This window comes from Diadema antillarum, unplaced genomic scaffold (genome assembly GCF_040938485.1).
Source record: "Diadema antillarum isolate AM-2024a unplaced genomic scaffold, OU_Dant_1.0 seq00000565_RagTag, whole genome shotgun sequence".
NCBI classification, from domain to species: Eukaryota; Metazoa; Echinodermata; class Echinoidea; order Diadematoida; family Diadematidae; genus Diadema; species Diadema antillarum.
Window position 1 is genome coordinate 1,391,355 of NW_027271504.1, and position 20,558 is coordinate 1,411,912.

General features: G+C 39.3%; 3 protein-coding genes across 3 annotated transcripts; 1 reads left to right on the forward strand and 2 right to left on the reverse strand.

Annotated features, from left to right (window-relative positions):
* Positions 1-916: 916 nt before the first annotated feature.
* On the reverse strand, positions 917-3,489 carry LOC139735159 (protein HGH1 homolog). The gene is made up of 3 exons (XM_071645920.1): positions 2,785-3,489; positions 1,819-2,009; positions 917-1,147 (listed from the first exon to the last, which is right to left on the reverse strand). The coding sequence occupies exons 1-3, from the start codon at positions 3,458-3,460 to the stop codon at positions 917-919; spliced, it is 1,098 nt and encodes a 365-aa protein (XP_071502021.1). The 5' UTR covers positions 3,461-3,489.
* A 274-nt stretch (positions 3,490-3,763) lies between these two features.
* LOC139735160 (serine/threonine-protein phosphatase PGAM5, mitochondrial-like) lies at positions 3,764-10,435 on the forward strand. Its single transcript, XM_071645921.1, has 5 exons — positions 3,764-4,023; positions 4,744-4,919; positions 5,785-6,002; positions 8,512-8,645; positions 8,989-10,435. Exons 1-5 carry the CDS (start codon positions 3,839-3,841, stop codon positions 9,137-9,139), a joined length of 864 nt encoding a protein of 287 aa, XP_071502022.1. The 5' UTR covers positions 3,764-3,838; the 3' UTR covers positions 9,140-10,435.
* A 5,496-nt stretch (positions 10,436-15,931) lies between these two features.
* Positions 15,932-20,558, reverse strand: LOC139735161 (mediator of RNA polymerase II transcription subunit 19-like). The gene is made up of 6 exons (XM_071645922.1): positions 20,377-20,558; positions 19,481-19,603; positions 18,803-18,933; positions 18,150-18,258; positions 16,856-16,968; positions 15,932-16,063 (listed from the first exon to the last, which is right to left on the reverse strand). Exons 1-6 carry the CDS (start codon positions 20,489-20,491, stop codon positions 15,995-15,997), a joined length of 660 nt encoding a protein of 219 aa, XP_071502023.1. The 5' UTR covers positions 20,492-20,558; the 3' UTR covers positions 15,932-15,994.

Consider the following 20,558-nt stretch of genomic DNA (forward strand, 5'->3'; position numbering starts at 1 on the left):
TTGGCTGAGCTATGGACGAGATGAAGGAGGCCAAGGAGGCTTTGCAGAAACTGAGGCAGAGTATGCGGGAATTGAGGGCACTTTTCAATTCAATTCAATTCATTTCAACTTGCCTACCAAGATTTTGACGAGGCTGGGCAGGACCGTCGACGGGTTGGCAAGAGGGCACTTCAGGGATGCAGTGGTGAGATTAGAGATTTGTAAAGGTCTGTTTCGTGCATAACCCCACACAATGGACAAGACAATTGAAACTGTATTGAGCACTGAAGCACTTTTAAAGATGGAATTAGAGAAATACAATGGTAGGCCACAGCAACATAACTGAGCTCTTGGGGTAGTGTCGAGCAGAAGGTTGAGTTTACTAAACAATGTTGCAATGATATTTTTGACACTGGATAAATATAAATCTGTTAGATTTACAACAATGCTACGAACTAAAAAAAACATAATTTGCAATGGTCATGGGAACATAGCCCAGTGTACCAAAGCAAGTAGCAATGCAAGTACATTGCATTAGACACAAGACACAAGCTGCATGGTGCTAGCTATGGGCTTTATGGTGATGTTGTGACAATGTCAAACATTGTACAATTCAAAACACCCAAACACATCACACTCGGCTAAAAAGATGTGAAAGTGTTACAAGAAAAAAAATAATAACAAATCAAGTTTCTCATGGTAAGGTCAGTGGGTGTATATAGACAAGACTCTTATGAGTTTCTCCTATGATGGCTGCTTACATTAGGCTGGGGCTCTTGTGACAGAAAGCTTATGAGGCCAGAAGACTTAAAGAGAGGTGACAGAGCTCGGAAAGGATGCTGTGAGTGGAGAATGCGCCAAGCTCCCCCCCCCCCCCCCCCCCCCCCCCACTAAAAGAATGTTCCATGGCCCCTGCTCAAAACCCTGTCTTATTCACTCAGTCCTCCTCTTGATCTCCTTTTTCAAGCTGAACTTTGACCTTTTCTGGTATCTCGACCTCATTCAGGTTCTCCATCCCGGGCTCTGGGTCGTCCATAATCAGTACGTCAATCACCTTGCGGCAGAGGGCCTCAACTTTGGGGTCCTTCTCCCACTTCATGAATTCACGGAAGATCACATAGGTCCTCTTTTCTTTCACTATCTGCCGCCCAATTGCCGTTGCGCATAACTGTTGTGAAAAAAGACAGGAGTTCCATTAGATATTTGCAAATTGACAAAGACCAAAATAAATGTTAATAGGCTATACATTGACATCTAGCCAGAAATAGGCAGACTGATGGTACTGACAGAGGTAGATATGCATGCATGTGTTTACTTTGCATCCATGCACATCTGCTTGAATACTCACATAAACACAGATGTGGTTATATACTCACATGCACACCAGCACATAGATATGGACTAGTAAAGTGCCAAGAGGGAAATATCAAATATAAATGACACTCAAAGGGAATAAAGAAATGCCATAGAATAATTTCTTTTTTGTCTATCAATTCAGTTTTATTTAAAGTAATAAATAAATACATTGAAACACAATTCTACTTACATTTATAATTCTTAAATTTGGTATGATGCCTCACAACTTCCTTAGATTTGTCCAACACATAGGAATAAATCTTCAATGCAGGGCATCAAATCTATATCCCTTTTGAATGAGTTCTCAAATTCTGTAAAAGTTGTCCAGGCCAACAGTTTCTTTATCGAGGCAAACGGTCAACATGCAAACCAGCATGATACACGTATGACATTTTAGCAAGCCTCAGCTACAATACACCTGTTTTGGAGAAAATTGAGAGGCACATGGATCACAGATCTAGCATATCACATGACTCAGATCACCTGATACACAGCTTCTAGGAGCATGATCCTGATCTCAGGATCCTCCTCCCTCTGTTTGTCCCTCTCGAGATACTGGAGGTCATCGGGCATCCCTTCCATGTCCTCTTCACTGAGTTCCTCTGGCCCAGCCAGTGGGAGGAGAAGATGTGGTAGGATGTCCACCTGGTCTCCTAGCAACCATTCATGAGATGCTGCAGAAAATACATTAGACACAATAACTGACAATTAGTTTTCTATGTCAACTATTCGACAGTGCAAATAAGAGGCAATTAATGATGATAATCAAACATTTTAAACATGACTCAATCAATGTTATATTAAACCATTACAGGTATTCAAAAAATCACAGGAATCTCAAGAGAACACATGAAAAAAACTGTTCAATTACAGTGCACTCCCGTTATAACGAAATGCTCGGGACCGGCAGTTTTCTTTCGTTATAACGAAATTTCGTTATAACCGAACAAATACAATATATAACGAAAACAAGGAAGCCACGTGCATAATATCATAATTTATGTTTGCTGAATACTCATCATACACTGGAAAGCTATGTGAAATGTGATGGGATAACTGTATTAAAATAATAAACGAAAGTTCCTCTCAGAAACTGTGCGTGACACAAGGAGCGAACACACAGTGGTGTGTTAAAACGTTAACCCATGCAGAGATGCTATATGATATGCTTGTTCCGCTACGTATTTTCGAAAGCAATTCGCATTTCATTATAACGGAGCACATTTCTTTTGTTTTTCTTTGTCTGTGGTGCTCGGAAAAGACTTCGTTATAACGGAAATTTCGCTATAACCGTGTTCGTTATAAGCGAATTTTGTACCATAGATAATAAGCGAATTTTGTACCATAGATAATGGTGATAATTTTGGGACCAGAAGATTTACTTCGTTATAACGAAATTTCGTTATAACCGTGTTCGTTGTAACGGGAGTGCACTGTACTGTGCCATACCAATATCAAAGCAGCAATTTTTCAGAGCAGTCACCACGCCTCTCCGTCTGACCTCGGATTTGATGTACTGAGTGTATGGCAGCAGTCTCTGAACAGTGCAGCGGTTCCGATCCAATACAAATGTCCTGGCTTCACTGAGTTGTGTTAAGTTTGCTAGTAGGGGACCTACAAAATCGAGACACGAATTTTTCTTGTTGTATCCTTGCAAGCAGAATGCTTCTATGAGTTTATTCATCCCCACCTGTTGTGACTCGTTCTCACTTTCCAAAATTGACAAAACTCTTTTCGATCCGGTCAAGGTTCGAGTTAGGTTGCTGAGTATCATGCATGCCGGCTGAGCGTATTGACTTGAAGGATCAACGACAGTCTGCAAGAGATAAGGAATGAAAGTGAGATCCCTGGCGAGCTTCTCCGCGAAAGTGTCCTCAGACGTCAGGTTGACTAGCGCGTGATAGCACTGTTTCACGTGAGGGTCGCCTATCCCTTCACTGCCACTAGCACGGATGAGCTCCCCGAGAGCTTCGGCGCAAGGAACAATGTGGGTGCCGAGCGCTTCACGTCCATCCCGAGTCGCAGTTGTACCGACGACGTGCTGGAGCGCCGTATTTCTGACGTCTTGCCTTGTCGCCGGTGATAAAAATGGAAGTAACTCTTCAATCACAGATGCATCTACCATGCTCAACTATTGTCAAAGATACCAAAATGGAAAATGTAAGTATGATTTCAACGACTGAGATACGAGTACACGATTCGCAATTGCGACACATGTGGGACAGTGAGATGAGAAGCCATATATCTAAATCCAGTCGTTTCTTTGTTTTGTATTAACCCGTAATTTCCCTTTGCTTGAATTTACCAAGCACAAACATTTTGTATTTCTTGAAGTGTCTCTTAGCAAGTCTATTCGTGTCTCCGCGCGCACTGAGCTTCCGGTTTGTTGAAACGTTATTCGCGTTGGCGAGTGCCCGGAAAAAACACATTCTCAAGTTGAAAGTAGGCACTGTTAATTATATATATTGTTGTGATAACACTCAGAATAAGTTGCCAAATAATAATGCCTTCTTTTCAACAAAGCTACCGACTTCTGAAAGTAGTTATTGGCGTTACGAGTAGCGCCACTGCCGGAGCTGTAGCCGTCTGCTACTCGCACGAGAATAAGAATGGATTCCTCCCTGCAGTTCTGGCTGCTTGGACGACTAATCATTCGCCTAGTGTCAAATGGGACGCCAACTGGGATAGGTAAGATCATGAGCAGGGAGCAGAGGTGATGATATGACTATGAGCATCAAAATGTCAAACCAGAGTGGTCAAAATATTTTAGCATTTAATGATGTATTTTTTTATTTCGGCAATAACAATACTAAAGGCATGATGGAGTTGTGCAAGATTTCATCTAAACTAGGAAACTTCTAAGGCAGGACAAAACTCAAGAGAAGAGGTAAAGCTAACATTACATCTAATGTCTAATCATTTCACTTAAAGTACACACTTTCCAAAACACAATTTCACATTTTAAAGCATAAACACTCGATAAAAGCACACTTTTGCATTACTACACAAAAAGCCCTGACCCTGCATGTCGCTGTACACAAATCAGGTGTCGCGATCAAGCACTTTTGTCTGGACAGGCTAACTTTTAGACAGATTGTTTTTCCTAATTATTTGATGCTAGAAGGAATGGTATGATAACACACAACGTTGCTCATTTAGACTTGGGGAATCAAACCCGGGTCCTTTGGATCTACTGGAGGCAGGTGGACACGATATTGACTGAGCCCTGACTGTATATTATGTGTATTGTTTGATCTTTTCTTGATGAAATTACATCAGTAATCAGCAAGGATTTGAGAACATGTTTCATTTTCTCCCTTTTATTTTCTATCATCTCGAAATCTCTTTCCTTAATTTTTTTTTCTCTCTTTTCCTTTGCTTTTCTTTCACTTGTTGTCTTATATTCAGGAGGGAGCCAGAGAGTTTGACGCAACCATCAAAGACTGAGGTAGATTCCAAGGGCAGCCAGGAGAGCAAGCTAGAAGGTGTGAAGGCTACAGCAACAAGACACTTGATTCTCATCAGACACGGACAGTACAACTTGCAGGGTGCCACAGATGAAGCTCGGATACTTACTGCCTTAGGTTTGTCAGCTTCTTCTTCATATTCTTCTCTCATTCTTGTCCTCCCTCTTCTTCTTTCTCTTCTCCTTTTTCTGCATTCTTTTTTCTTCATCTTTCCTCATATTATCTTCTTCTACATCCATCAAATTCAGTTGTGAAGATTATGCTATCTGTTGTATGCCAGTCAAATTTTCTTCAAAACAATACATTTTACATGATTCAGAAATGCCAAGTCTCCCAGAATCTACAGGATGCTTCCTTAAAAGTAGCTGCTTCCTCACATCCTGAACAAAGAATTTAAAAACATCCCTGATAACTTGGAAATCCTTTACTGTTGCTTGCTGAAATGCGTGTCTATGCGACACCCAAGTACATGTATCTCCATGGGGCACTTTGGAACCTTATTGATTTTGATGTTTGAATGTGGTAAGCCCTGTATCACTGAGTGAGAGATGATCATGAACTGTAAACCATTCAATTGCTGTAAATATTAGCATGCCTTGATTTGACTTAACAGTCATTCTTCTGTCTTAGCTTCGAGGAGTGATTCTATGAAGTTTCACACTTTCCTTTGAACGGATGTCATATTTTAATTGTTCTGCAGTCAACACCACGCTTTACCATTTGAAGTTCTGGGTTGCATGGTAGCAAAACTAAAACAATTACCTGGCAACAATATTATATTCACTCCTCAGAAGCATGTATAGAATAATGGTTGTGCTAACGATTTGTTGTTGTATCATACTTCAGTAGTTCTTGATGGCAGTGATAGTCACAGAAAGACAGAGCTGGATAAAAATAAGAGAAGATTATGCTCTGTATATGCTTTGTATATAGCTACAATGCCCAATTCTACACCCATTCCCTTCTTCAATGATATCTCAAGGCCGGGAGCAGGCCGAGCTGACGGGAAAGAGGCTGAAGGAACTGGGCCACCCCTACACCGTATTGGTCAGCTCCACCATGGCCCGGGCCAAGGAGACGGCCGACCTAATCCAGGCCCAGTTACCACCAGAGATCCCCCGCATGGAGTGTGACCTGCTCAGGGAGGGTGCCCCCATCCCACCTGAGCCTCCTGTGGGTCACTGGAAGCCTGAAGTCAGGGTAATGTACTGTCACTGCCTTTTGGCCACCTGTTAGAAACATACCTGTATTCTTGTTTAAAGTGTTGGACTATTTTTTGTAGTCGCAAGTTTCATTTAGATATTCAGACGCAAGTGTTTTCCTCAGAGCTTGCAATTCTCTTGAATTGTAATTATTGCCTCTCTGTTTTATTTCAATGGGGAGTTTTAACATTATCAATCATTCTTTTTTTTTGTATCTATTTTCATAGAGCCACTATTTCACAGCCCCTTTTCATGTAGGTAGAGTTGATAGGATAGAAACAAAATTGAAATTTGATGTGTTTTTTTCCCCCTGCAATTATAAATGCAGAATTTTGTACACCATCAATGATTATGATTTTAGGTGTATTGTAGAGTGCATTCATATGTTTTTAGCAATCTCAGTTTCAGAAAAACAAATTCTGTTTGACACATTGCATCAAATTTGAATGAATGAAGTAATGAAAGTCTATTTTTACGGGCTTAAAAACATTTTAAAATTTTTATGGTACCTTCTTGATGTTTTCTGAATACCAAAGACCTCCTCCACCTAACTTGAGATCAGTGAGTGTAGTGACCGAAGTTGATCGGATTAGCTATGAGCTTGAAATAATGTTGTGAATCCTTATTTGATTATTCAGTATACATGTATCATTACTTCTTCTCCACACTTCCTTGATATTTTGTGAATGAAGGCCACCTTCCATGATTGTGGCATTCCTCCACTACAGCTAGCTAGCTATCCTCCCTTCCTCTTCTCTATGAATATCAACCGGGACTTTCAGAAACCAGTCTTTACTATGCTCTTTATTTATGGGTTGCTGGCTTTATTAATCATCAAATGCAGACACACTGTCACATTCATACACACACACACACACACACACACACACATACACACACACACACACACGCACACACACTCACTCACTCACTCTGCAACCCAACACACAAAATTTACTAATCTTAAAAACTGCAGAGAAATGCCTGCAAAGTTAGTTTTCCTGCTTGTCCAGTGAAGCAATGGGACCACCAAGCACCATACTCATCCTAGGTGGCAAGTTTCCGCTTTTCTTAGAACAGACAAATACAGTGCACTCCCGTTATAACGAACATGGTTATAACAAAATTTCGTTATAACGAAGTAAAATTCTGGTCCCGAAATTATTGCCACATAAGTCTAGCGAAATTTTTGATATAACAAAGTCTTTTCCGAGCACCACCGACAAAGAAAAACAAAAGAAATGCGCTCTGTTATAACGAAATTGGGATCGCTTTCGTAAATGCGGAGCGGAACAAGCATTTCCTGCGTCTATGGACGAACGATTCAATTAAATCTGTGCTGTGTGGTTGCTCCGTAACTTGCGTTATTGTAATACAATAATCTGAAATTGAATTAGGTTCGTTTTATTGTTCCGAAGGCTCTTATTACAAAAACAAAAAAAACAACAACAACAACAACAAAACAAGTTCTGATACACCTCAATGTCCGTTAGTTCTGAAATGAAATAGGGTTTTGTTATTACGAACATGTTGACGTTATACCAAAGGTTCGTTGTTCATAAGGTTCGTTAATCCGACAATGAAATAGGGTTCTTATTACGACGGTTCGTTAATCCGAGTGATATAGGAATTTCAAACGTTCATTAATCGGAACATTAAAAAAGATTTCGCTAATCCAAAAGTGAAAAAGGTGACTCCACTAACAAAATTTAGGAATTGCAAACCTTATAACCATCATTAAAGGATAACCAAAACTTCGAAATAACTAACCTTCCTCATTTTTGTGATAAACAAACCTTCGGAATAACGGACCTTTTATTTTCATGTTTGGATCGAAAAACCTTCGGAACAACGAACCTTCGGAAAAGTGAACTTTTCTTATTTTATGATTTACAAACCTTCGAATGATGAACATCATTTCATTTTCCGAGCAATGAACCTTCAGAAAAAGAACAATATATTAATATCTAAATTATGAACTTTCGGAATAACGAATCCTCGGAAGAGCGTAGCTTCAAATGAACAAACCTTCGGAATCCCGGGAATGGCAAAACTTCGGAATAAGGAGCCTTCGAAGTAACAAACTTTTGTTTAAAAAACAAACAGTTGGCATAGCGAATTGTCATTTTCTATACGGGTCTGAAAATACAAAAAAAAAACTTTATGTTCTCTTTTAAGTGTATGATGAGTATTCAACAAACATTATATGATATATGCGTGGTTTGCTTGTTTTCGTTATATTGTATTTGTTCGGTTATAACGAAATTTCATAATAACGAAAGAAAACTACCGGTCCCGAGCATTTCGTTATAACAGGAGTGCACTGTACCCTAGTATCCTGGCTGAATCATTTTTACTGCCCATAGCTGCTATTTTTGGTCTCTAACACCCTTCAGCAGATGTGTGCTGACTTTACTCTTTGCACCTTTCTCTTCTCGTGTGCACCTTCATTCCTAACACTGGTCCCGTGTACATCTTCTTGATGACATGCCTTGGCCCCTCTTCAGCAGTTCTTTGAGGACGGGGCCCGCATCGAGGCGGCCTTCAGAAAGTACTTCCACCGTGCCGACCCCGAGCAGGTCAAAGACAGCTACGAGATCATCGTCTGCCACGCCAATGTCATCAGATACTTCGTCTGCAGGTGAGTCGCGGCTCAAGATATCCAAGTCTTTCAGATTAGCTGTGTGGGATTGTAGCTCTTTACATGTCCTTATTCACTGACACCTGTCCACGTACAATTTTTTAGGTTTTGTCACCTTATTAGTCATTTGTGATGCTAAGTATGCAGGCCTTGGGATAGTATGCATAAATTGTAAAGGAACTAAACACATTTTCCTTTACCCCTTTTCAGAATGTTTTTGCAAGTCACTGGAATGAAAAGTTTTGGATCTATCTTTGTGTCTGTTTTCTCTTGATATTGATTTTAATTAGATTTGTATTTTATCAAAAAAAAATTTGTCTTTGTTTTTATTTTTCTTTGACAGAGCCATGCAGTTTCCACCCGAGGCCTGGCTAAGAATTAGTCTAAACCATGGCAGTCTTACGTGGCTCTCGTTACGACCCAGTGGGCGTGTCTCGCTCAAGTTCCTTGGTGACGTGGGCTTTATGCCCGCAGACAAGGTGACATCCTCATAGGGGTTTCCATGGCAACCATACCTCACCGTCTTAACAATGAAGCCTGCACAGTCCCTGCAAGTCAAAGCTGCCAATTTTAGCGAATCCTCAGGATTGATCGCCTGTCTGTTTAAGTGGATGTATGTATATACTAGACATATAGGACAGGATCTGGTGATATACTAGAAATTGCATGTTTTTGGTCCAGGACCGTGCTTGAGAAGGATAATCCACACCATTTCTGTCCGGCACAACATGTGAAATACAGTTACAGTAGTAAATGTATTTGTTTAAACTCGTCTATTTTCCCACTGGAATGCTCTTTCCAGGCAGAGGCTTCTGTATTCCCTGGGCATGATATTATTTTCAACTTATTCAAGTTTTGGTGTTCTACCTTCTATCCTTTTTCTTGCAATTTTTTTTTTCTTTTCTTGTAGATTTGATTCTATTTTCTTGAGTTGCAGCAACTGGCTATGGATCTGTTTTATTAGTGTTATATAATGACAACAATTCATGGCTTCAGATGTTTGACTTGCAAACCTAGGTTTTGTATGTTTAACAAAAAAGTACTTAACTGAAATTATGTCCGAGTCTAGTGGTTAGACTGGAGTATTCAGTATAAGATTGTTGAATGCCTTAAGCGTCATCTGTATTTCTTACGTAGATTTATATGTGTGTTTAGACGAGTTGAACGAGTAGATGCTGGTAATTCTGTAACGCTTATATTTAAGTCATTCTGAGCTTTTGTGATCCCAAGTCTAATTTTAAGGAGGAAAGAATGTCAGAAATTGATGCTGATGAAAGAAATGCATTCTCCCCTTCATTTTTTTCCCCCCTTGAGGTGTATAATGGGTTTGCACTGTAGCTGATGAAAACTTCACATGATAGCTCCTTTTGAATTCAATAATGCTGCAAGTAAGTTGTATGGAAATTGTGAAAAGTACCAGTATGGCTGCAGAACATGTTTGCAATGCAAACCATGGGATAGAGTGGAGAAACGTTTTTAGCAGAGTGTGGGAGATATCAAGTCTTGATGCTCAGGGTTAAGTCTATAAATTGTATGACACTTCTGCTGACAAAGAGAGTCTATCTATCATTGATCGGGTTGTAAATCTGTCATGAGCCGTGTTATTGTTGGCAAGGGATGAAGCCTGACTCTATGCTATGAAACCATTTTCACTGGCATCTATATGGTCATGGTACCTTTGTCATGCTCTTGAGGCACAATCATTCACTTTGCAATCAATCAAGTAGTAGTCGTACCTCATGTGTTCTGTTTGTATGCTGCATTTCGTGCACACATCTTGTGCTGTAAATTCAGACTGGTATTAAGTTAAGCAGACCTAGGTAAATTATGCTCTTTTGCATGTTGGTCAATTCTAAAGTCTTTATGTAAGTCGTCATAAACGAGTACAATGAAGCTTTCTTCCACTACCTCCCCCCCCCCCAAAAAAAAAATAAAAAATAAAAAAATAAAAAAAAAATAAAAAATGTAATTACAACATAATTCTGATACTCACTTAACAAATTCTAGGTGTGTATGTTTGTAATGTAACATTCCAGAGTTCCCTTATGTGCCAATATCTCCCCAAGCACTTTTCTTTTGTCTTATGCTGCCGATTGTACTGTTGAGAAGATTATTTGAAACATAAGGTCATTAAAAATGAGTAAGATGTAAGTGCTACTAGTAATTGACTCCCCATGGATATTTGTTTTCAGGCCTTTGCATTGCCACTCTCCCCCCCCCCCCCCCCCCCCCCATTACCACCACCAGTTTGCACATAACATTCAAATATGACTGTTGGGTAATATGCACAAACCACCTGTGTAGGGTGCATTGTTTAAAAGACCACCCATGCAGAATGCTCTCCCCTCATAATGCACCCCCTTCAATTTCTTGATCAAGTTTGTGTGGATATAAAAGTGACAAACTATGCTTGACACAAAATTTCTCCATTCTATGGAATTAGCTCACACTGATGTAAAAAATTTTGCAGGCGAGTCTCCAGGGGGAAAAAAAGTGATTGCAGACCAATTGTAATTCTAGTTATAATTTCCATAAATTATGATTATTAAATGTATGCAGATTTTGGTTTCTTTTTTGTTATTGTCATATAAGTGAAATCTAATTTGAATTTATGCTGACTGTAAGTGGGCATACTGGGAACATAGTGTCAAAAACTTGAAGCACAACATCTGCATTATCTCATGGGCCATTTCATGTCAATGTGTCTGGAATACATGGGTTAGCTGAAAATGCTTTTGCACACGTACCATGTAGACATCTTGTATTGACTTGTCAGAGTATCTCAGGCATACAAAGAGAGCCACAAACTAAATATACATGTATGTATGTGGGAATTTTCCCTCGAATAGATGGATGAAATAAAAGATAAATGAATGAAAACAGTCTCCAAGTCTCATATTGCCTTCTTGTTGGGGAATCCCCCTCTCCCAGACCTGCTTACAATTTACACTGAAAACTACTCAAACTTTAGTACAATGTACTTGGATAAGATTATCACACCTATAGATGAAGTGGAAATGAGTATGGAGGTAGACATTGTAATTGCTGAAAGTGGAATCACTCAATCTTTTGTCAGATGTTCAGCTACGTTTGGGTTTTGTGGATTCTACGCCCCATTTTGTAGAACACTTCGTGATTACCAATTGTACGGGAACATCTGTGAACATATGAACAGCTGTTGGCATTTTAGTTGATACATTGCACATTGTGTACTATGGTAACTGCAATTGTGGAAACAATCTGTAGAAATGTGGTACATCTGTACTTTAGTAATGAAGACAAAATGTGTATGTTGATCACCATTGCTCTGTATTTTAATTTACGATCTGTCAGTGTAACTTACCTGAAAACCTTCCCAATCCTCCCCCCCCCCCAAAAAAAAAAAAAATGGCAATCATGAAATAGTTGATGTACCTGGTACCAACAATACAAAAGACAGATTTTTGTGATTTTTAGACTTATAGATTAAGAATCCCCATGGTGTAGATCATTAATTTGTACACACTCCCTTGCAAGCCATATACACAAAATACTGTATAGTAAGAACACAAACACATATGTATAAAGCAATAATTACAGTGTGCCACTTTTTAGAACATCTTTTCATTCAAATATGATCTTTGGATACTTTGTAGAAGTTGGGTGAAAATGCAATTTAGCAATGGTTAAGATTGAAAGATGGACAAAATTGGGTTATCTGAATCACTTGTAGATGCAGAGCTCCAACTCTGCCGTTTTCGACAGGAGATCTCCCGCCGAAAACCCATTTTTGCAAAATCTCCCGTTCTCCCGTTTGAGATTTAATTTCTCCCGCCCTGGCTCTTTGTCTTCCGTTGGAAATGATTTCTTACATATTTCTATCGTATGTTAAAAAAATAAGTCTTAGATAGCACCAGAGAGCATCTAGAACCCTGGGAATTTCGCGCTTCGCACACATCAACTTTGAGTCTCCCGTTTGCTAGGGGTTTCAAGCAGGAGAATCTCCAGATCAGAAGGTACTTTCGGTTGGAGTCTCTGTAGATGTATTGTCACAGTTTTATTAAAAGTACATGTTGGGTTTGTATAAAGGAACTGTTGGAAGACTCCAAGAGAAAGCAGCAAGATTCTGTGATTACTTTATGAAGACGAGACATTTTTAATGAAACAAATTTTGCATGTTTCCACTGACTTTACATACATGCATTCTTAAATCTCACAAAATGTACAGTACATAATTCTGTTCATACATCTTTGACGTCTATCTTGATATAAATACAGTCAACCTTGCGTAAATATATTTCCCCAAAAGATCTGATCTTTCCCTTGTATGCCATGGACACAAATGATGCTGTGGTTAATTCGTCCTGAGACTTTACATTATGGTCACAAAACTCTAGTATTAATACAACCTGTGATCAGCAGCAACAGCCAAAAATTTGTGATATACATGGCAGCTAATTTGACCAATGACCACTGTTGTATAATATCATATTCAAAAATATCCAGCATTGCCCTTACTGCATATTGCCATTGACATTGAGAATGATGATGGACAGAAGATAAATCATCATTCATTCACCAAAGGTACCTTCATCCTCACCATACATATCCTTGTTGTAAGAGGGCTGTTTTCCACAAGTTCTTCACAATAGCTTTAACGCCTTTGTACCAAAGTGGGTTCTTGCTTATGAGCATTAAACTGCTTTCTGTATAGGGGTCAAGTAAAATGAATCCATACACAACTAAAAACAAACAAACAAACAAACAAACAAAATAACAATAATTGCAATGCCTTGTAGGCAGAATGAAAGTTGATCCTTTCACAGACAATGTTGCAGAATGAGTGCAAGGCAAGGTAAATGTACAGACACAGTGTTTGCAGGTGTTCAAACAAATGCTTACATTTTGGCACCTTTTTGGAGGGAGCAACATTTAAACTGTCCACTGCACCTTTACTACATCTCACACATATCAATGAACAGTTAATATTTAGTTTTCAATGTCACAAGGTAGATGAAGAGAATGGGTTCGCAAAGTGGAAAAGCAGTTGGAGGTAAGAGAGAAGCTGGACATATCTCCATCCGGTCCTTGACCAGGGCAGTGTCCAGCAGGCTGGCACTTGCTACATAGCACGGTAATATGTCACATCATCATCATCATCACCTGATATCGCAATGGCATTTGGAAAGCAAATGCTACCACTGCAGGTTTTTTACTGGCTGTCCTGTTGGCTTCTCATGGCTTGGGCTTAAAACATCACTACATGCATAGTACAAACACTCAGAACTGAAGTCTTCCTGGGTAATCTGCAACCTTGGGGCTTAGTCCTTACTGTTTGTTTTAATAAACTACTCTCCCAGCTCTAAATGAACTCCTCTCATTGTAATTTTCATGCTCACTGTGCAAATGCTTGACTGTCAAGCAATGTCCGTAAACTGTTGTGGTCATCCAGTATTCACTCATTCATGGCCACTATAGTGTGCATACAAGATCATACACACATGCAACCGAGACTTAAGTTTTGTGCATGCACTGATCTCCAAAGTATGACATACTACAAAGTATTTACAATGGGAGGAATCTACGCCTCTTGTGATGAATCCTTTTTCTACTGCTGTCATCTTAATGGTGAATTGGGGACGTGGAAAGATGTACATATTCGTGGACAGGCATCAAAACAAATCTGCAGAACTGGGCTGCAGAAAGTACGTTGCCCTTTCAAAATCAAAACAACAACTCAACCTTGCATAAACAGATGTACATATTCAAGACAGATGTACATATTCTTAAACAAAGCTCATGAGTTTTCACAGTTTTCTTTAAAACTGCAGACTAGACTTATCAACAAGGATGGCAATACTTCAGAACATTTTCCAGTAACAGTCATCTCTTCACAATCTTGTCTGAAATTAATGACTATAGATGCATTTATTCTCATGACATGTACTCAAAGGCTTCACTATACACATATTCATGCTATCTTTAATCATTCTCATTCTCCCTGAATTCATATAAGTATCTTACTGATTTCTGTAACAGCATGACTTCCAACACTACCAGTCTCTGTTCTCCTTTGACTCTCAATAATGTATTTTGATTCATTGCTGCAACAATAAGATTTGCAAAACCATCTCATATATATCTGAGCACTAAATGCATATCAGCTCATTTCTCTAACAAGACATTCTAAAATATTCCACATGCTTGTAATCTCCAAGTGAACAAAATTAGGCATTAGGCATTGGCAATTTGGAAATATGTATATGGATGCTGTTATCAAAAATCAAATCAGCTTCTCTGCATTATACTTTTAATCATTGTTAAGAAAAGTAGAGTTTGTCACAAAGAGGTATTTTCATATCTATTGAATTTTTCTTTTGCTACTAACAACCCATGTCTTCTTGATTGAAGTTGTGTGAATACCTGTGTTTTAGACTAATAAATAACTTTTACATCACCAAACACACATATCCGACATGACTTGCAGTGTCTGACAAAAAGGATGAAATAAAATTCACCTTTTCTGCTTGCTTTTTCATCTTGACTCTTTCATGACAGAGTAACCAATGTTTTACTGCAGTCTCTTGGAACATGACAGTTACAGTCAAAACCTTGTCACCTTGTCACCTTGAAAATGGTAATTGATACTGTGGGTAAAATCTTTCAGTAACATGAACAGCATAAATTCTGCAAGTGCCGAGAATTCATTCACTGAATAGGTCACAGACCTCACTTCTGACAGTATCCTAAATGTGCACGTTCCCAAGAAATGACCACAAAACTTCGGTTAACAATGATAAGGGCTTTAAGGTGCCTCGAACACAATGGCTTAAGTGGCAACTTAATGTCCTATCATTCTCAACTAACGAAATTATACTATCAGGGGTACAGCTTTCATTAAAAAAGCAAAAAACAAAAACACAAACTACAGAAATAATCATGTCTACAGTCCCTAGGAAATCCATTATCATCATGTTAATACATTGTAGACCTTAAAAGGGGTATAATCCACCCAAAAAAAAGAAAGAAAATGCACTGCTGTCTCCTGTCTTGCTCATCTCCTCTCAATGCAAAGCTCAAAGACTTTTCATATAATGCCTTTCAGCCTTGTAGATGGTGTCACTTGCGGAGATATACCGGTAGGTCTTAGGTACAAGCACCAGCATAGCAAACTCAGAAACAACACATCCTTGATATACATATATATCCCCGTAATCTAATGCTAAGCTGCACATGGAACTGTCCACAGTAGACAACAGTTGTAAGGTTGTAAGGTCACAATGTTCCTCTGTACATTTTTTTTTTCCTCTGTAAAAAGTCTGGGAGATTTTTTCGCACCATTGCTCCTACCACTCCATCCAGACTCCAGATCATGGCCTGCCTGGTCCGCTGCCCTCTTGTGGCGTCTGCATGCCAGGATGCATGGGGATTTGACGAGTCTGTGTGACACCATGATGAGGCAGGGAGGGGGGGGGGGGGAGGGAGAGATACATTGTACAGAGAGAGTGAAAAGTGAAAGCTGCTCATACAGAACAATTTCAGCTTTCCTATTATAGGTGATGAAAGAAAAATAACCTGGGCTACCAAGAAAATAATATCTTAAAAGAAAAAGAAACATAAACACATACAACTTTGGTTTCTAGAATACATCTTGCAAAGCATTTCATGCCTCTCTGTCAAATATTAAAGCTTGTGCATCCCATTTACAACCCTGGATATTAGAATCCTTTCATATGCTGGTATATTGTAGAGGCAGGTACTACAGACCTCTCCTGAGAAAGATAAAACTGGAAACATTTTTATGATGGAGGGGGAAAAATACTATAGATTTCCAAGTAATATAGTTGGACCAAAAAAAAAATCAAACCATTCATATTCTTGATACAAAAGGGGAGCACATTCTCAAGTGAAATGGGGTTGTTTTTAATTTCTTTTTTTTTAAACTACTAGTATAAGGTGTATTACTCTGAGATTCCATATGCAATGTTAGGAGATATTCAAAATTTCATGACATTTGCAAAGGAGATATACAACCTTTAATCATGCTAATCAGACTAAAATCGTAGCTTTTCAAATGAGAGAAAAACTCGCCAAGAGCTGTCCCTCTCTAATGAAAGAGGGTTGACTTGAATGCCCAACTTAATTTCGTGTTTTCATTTTGATTTCACTGCAATCCCTACCAGGCAATGTACTGGGAGGTCAAAGGTCAGAAATCAGTGAGACGATCATACCTTCTTCTTCTTTTTCTTCTTGTCCCTCTTCTTCTTCTCTCCATCCTGGTCTCCGTGCTTCTTGGTCTTCTTGTGCTTCTTTTCATGACCGCTGTCACCTCCCGCTTCAGCTCCTGTAAATGAAATGATTGAGACAAAATGAGAGATGGAAGACGCACCACGATGACCGTCTACTCAATGCCGCACGAACTTTTTCATTTCTGGGTTTTTTTGTCATGTTTACTACTGTTTGTCTAGTTTACTGCAACAGTGAGAAAATTCTACTTCTTTATCTCCTTCTTGCTCTCTCTCTATTTATCTATCCATATATTTATCTATTCTATCTATCTTTCTCTACCCATCTGTCTCTATCTGCCTCTATCTATCTATCTATCTATCTATCTCTCTATCTATCTATCTATCTATCTATTTATTTCTCTATCTCTCTATTCTATCTGTATTGCTCTATCTCTTCATCTATCTCTCTTTTTATCTCTCTGTCCATTTCTCTATCTGCCTGTCTGTTTGTTATTGAAGGATTGCCATGTGCATCATATCCTTATGCTTTATTGGAATCATTTACAACTGATGGAGTACAAAACTCCCTTGCATGTTTAAATTGTGAAGTACAACTTACTTCCTGGTCAAGCTGCTAAACAATAGCATTATAAAAATAGAACAACAACACCACCACTCTGCTTCAAACATCCCAAGCCCTCAAACCTCCACAGACCATACCTTGGGCCAGTCACCCTGGCCTATGCACCAACTGAACGCAGCGCATGCAGTTCTATCCATGAAAAGTACCTCATTCAGTGCTTACACAGAGACCCAACTCAAACAAGAGACCCGGGGGTCTCCTGCTCACCTGAATATCACAAGCTCACCTTCCACACACTCTTGCAGACTGTTACCCAATAAGAACACAGCAAATTTGGGCGAGCTTTGGGGGGGTTTCTGGGAGGGCATGGTGTCCATTCGCATATTCTATCACACTGGCAAAAATACCTGCCAACTTTGTAGAATATTTGACCATGCATTTTCTAAAAGAAAATCAAATGTGGAATTATGAAACTGGCCCCCAATTTGCATGTCCCAGCCTCAAAGGGGCCATCATACAAAACAAACGAGTAGGTTCATTCACTAAAGTACACTGTGTTTACTAAAGTATTTCTGGTTTTATAGTAGACAACTTTTTAAAGATTCTCTAATTTCAGGGGTCCAAGCCCAGAAAGATGAACAGAAGATGAAAGTGCGAAAGTTGGACCCAAATTTGGAGCCCCCCAAGAGAGACAGAGAGATTCTCCAGCCTTACCAGCACTCATGGGCTCATTGAGCTCTGGTATCCTGTGATCTCGTTTGTGCTTCTTGTGTTTGAGTTTCTTTGGGGGCTGATGATGGAGGAGCTTGTATTGGTCCGGGATCTGTGCAGACAGGCAAAGAGACAAGAGAGAACATTGATGTGATGGAATGAACAAATATAACCAAATGGGCATAATGTGTGCTGGACTTGTCATAGACTAGGTCATGTTTGAGCATACTCTCCATTGTATCACCCGACTTCTTTTTTTTTTCTTCTTCTTCTTCTTCTTTTTGCTGATCACACAACTGCAGGGAGAAGAGGTTAGGACCCAGCCATTTGCTTCCTTGTTACTGATACCTGATTTCACATGTATTCAGTACAATGCATGCACAAAATGCACGGCACAAACATGCTCTAATACCTATGTGTGGAACTAAATTTGACATATTTCAGCGCTAACGATACCAGCACCAACCCCGGCCAAGAGTTTTAGAAAATACACGAGTTTTTAAATGTAACTAATATCATATGTCTCTATTTCTTTTTATAGTTTGGCCCTGTCTGTGTTGCTATTTCCTGCACGTAAGACTTTTGCTTAAAACTACGGAATGGTGAAAATTGTCACCTTTTAGGTAGCAACAAGATGGAGACAGGGTAATACTTACTGATCCGGGGTGCAGCTTGAAGCCCTGGAGGGCAGAGGCACTGAGATGGGTGATCTCCTTAGTAATGGGCGGCTTCTCAATCACCGCCTGCAGACTGCTGTTGTCCTGAGAGCTCACTGTGTCTATATTTCCTGGAATCAAAGCATTGTTGACCAAACATTTGAATACAATGGTTCACTTTTCATACGACTATTATTTTACTTTACTCTTCTTCTTCTTCTTCTTCTTCTTCTTCTTTTTTTTTGGGGGGGGGGGGGGGTGGGGGGTGGGGGATTAAGGGCATTTGGTTACAGTCTAAACATATCCACTCACTTACTCCCTTGTAAACTATGTTATTTCCACATAAAGTTCATTGTGCTGCAGGTATAACTGCCACTATGTACAGGGTAAGTGGATTTCATAATTTATGTCATTTGAAAGTCAATTTCAGGGTACAAGTATTTGAGATTACTGAAGAAAAAAAAAGTCACTGATTGTGGCAACAAATTAGACAAGTAATAGTGAAAAAGCACAGTGAGTGTTGACTTTATTCTTAATTACCCATGATTGGTTTCTGGTGCCTAGATCAGGCATATATCAATGAATAAATGGTGAAGTTTTATTGTATTGTGGTGATGAGGATTAGTGTGTGGTACCAAATGTATTTATTATTAAACTAGATGTACATGTACTTCTTACCTGGTAGGTGTGGCAAGAATGCACTGAGTTGGTCTTTGAGTTTCTTAGTAGAGAACTTGTTGAAGCTGTGTTCTAGCCCATAGTGGCTTATCATGTGGGTCTCTCCAGTGACTTCAGTTGAACCTGAAATTAAATTAGGTATCATAGCACAGAGAACTAGATAAGATGGTGCGTACAGTGGGATCTTGATGTCATGCATTTCAATTAACATTATCAGATGTTTAATTGTTTCTTTGGCACAACTTATTGTTTGATGGACAAGCAGTCCTGACTACATGCAAGCAAATTATCACTCATTTCAAGAAAGAACTACAGTGTATACCAATTTCTGGTTTTTAAGGTTTTTATTCACTCAAGACTAGCCAAGTTAGTGAAGGTGGCGGTAATATTAATCATGCGACATGAGATAGATCTAGACCCTACTAGATTCTGCATTTTTTGGTTTATATTTATATAGATAGAAGTCTAAACCATACATGTACACCAGGACACCATTACCAGTTTAAATTTCACTGTTTTGATCACGGCATATTCTGTAGCACTATTGCTGTAGCTGTAGCGTAGTGTAGTGAGTGTAAAATGTCTAACGTTAACGTTACAAAAGTTTGATATTCACCGACACTCAGTTGGACGTTGCCGACACTCATCTTCCAAGCCCGTTAGTATTCATTTTCCCCTAATGTGTTTATTCATGACAAACATGCTCGCCTTCCTTACACATTTCGGGTAACGTGACAGTGATATTCGATTCACTCTGATGTTTGATTCACTCTGATGTTAGATTGTCGATACATTCAGACAGCCAGCTTAGCTCTGTTGCGGCTGTAAATTTATAACATGATTTGCAGTATGTGGGACTGCTTGTCAATAGCTGAATGTAAACACAACAAGCTCACCTGATGCGGAAGTTACTGAGTCTTTAAGCAGATAAAATGGATCTGGATCAATACTACTCGGGCTTACAAACTGCTTAGATGACATAGGTGATCTCTGCCGGAGTGGAGTCGGCATTTTTGCTGGAATAACTCCGAAATTTGAGGTAGAATCGGATGGACTTCGCTTGAAACTCGCAAGAGTA

Coding starts and splice junctions, on each gene's coding strand:
- LOC139735161 (XM_071645922.1), bottom strand. CDS start 20,491: ATGCCGACTCCACTCCGGCAGAGATCACCTATGTCATCTAAGCAGTTT. Junction 19,604..20,376: donor CTCAGTAACTTCCGCATCAG/GTGAGCTTGTTG, acceptor ATTTAATTTCAG/GTTCAACTGAAGTCACTGGA. Junction 18,934..19,480: donor ATTCTTGCCACACCTACCAG/GTAAGAAGTACA, acceptor CTTTGATTCCAG/GAAATATAGACACAGTGAGC.
- LOC139735159 (XM_071645920.1), bottom strand. CDS start 3,460: ATGGTAGATGCATCTGTGATTGAAGAGTTACTTCCATTTTTATCACCG. Junction 2,010..2,784: donor AAATTGCTGCTTTGATATTG/GTATGGCACAGT, acceptor TATTTTCTGCAG/CATCTCATGAATGGTTGCTA. Junction 1,148..1,818: donor TCCTAGAAGCTGTGTATCAG/GTGATCTGAGTC, acceptor TTTTCACAACAG/TTATGCGCAACGGCAATTGG.
- LOC139735160 (XM_071645921.1), top strand. CDS start 3,839: ATGCCTTCTTTTCAACAAAGCTACCGACTTCTGAAAGTAGTTATTGGC. Junction 4,024..4,743: donor TGGGACGCCAACTGGGATAG/GTAAGATCATGA, acceptor TCTTATATTCAG/GAGGGAGCCAGAGAGTTTGA. Junction 8,646..8,988: donor ATCAGATACTTCGTCTGCAG/GTGAGTCGCGGC, acceptor TTTCTTTGACAG/AGCCATGCAGTTTCCACCCG.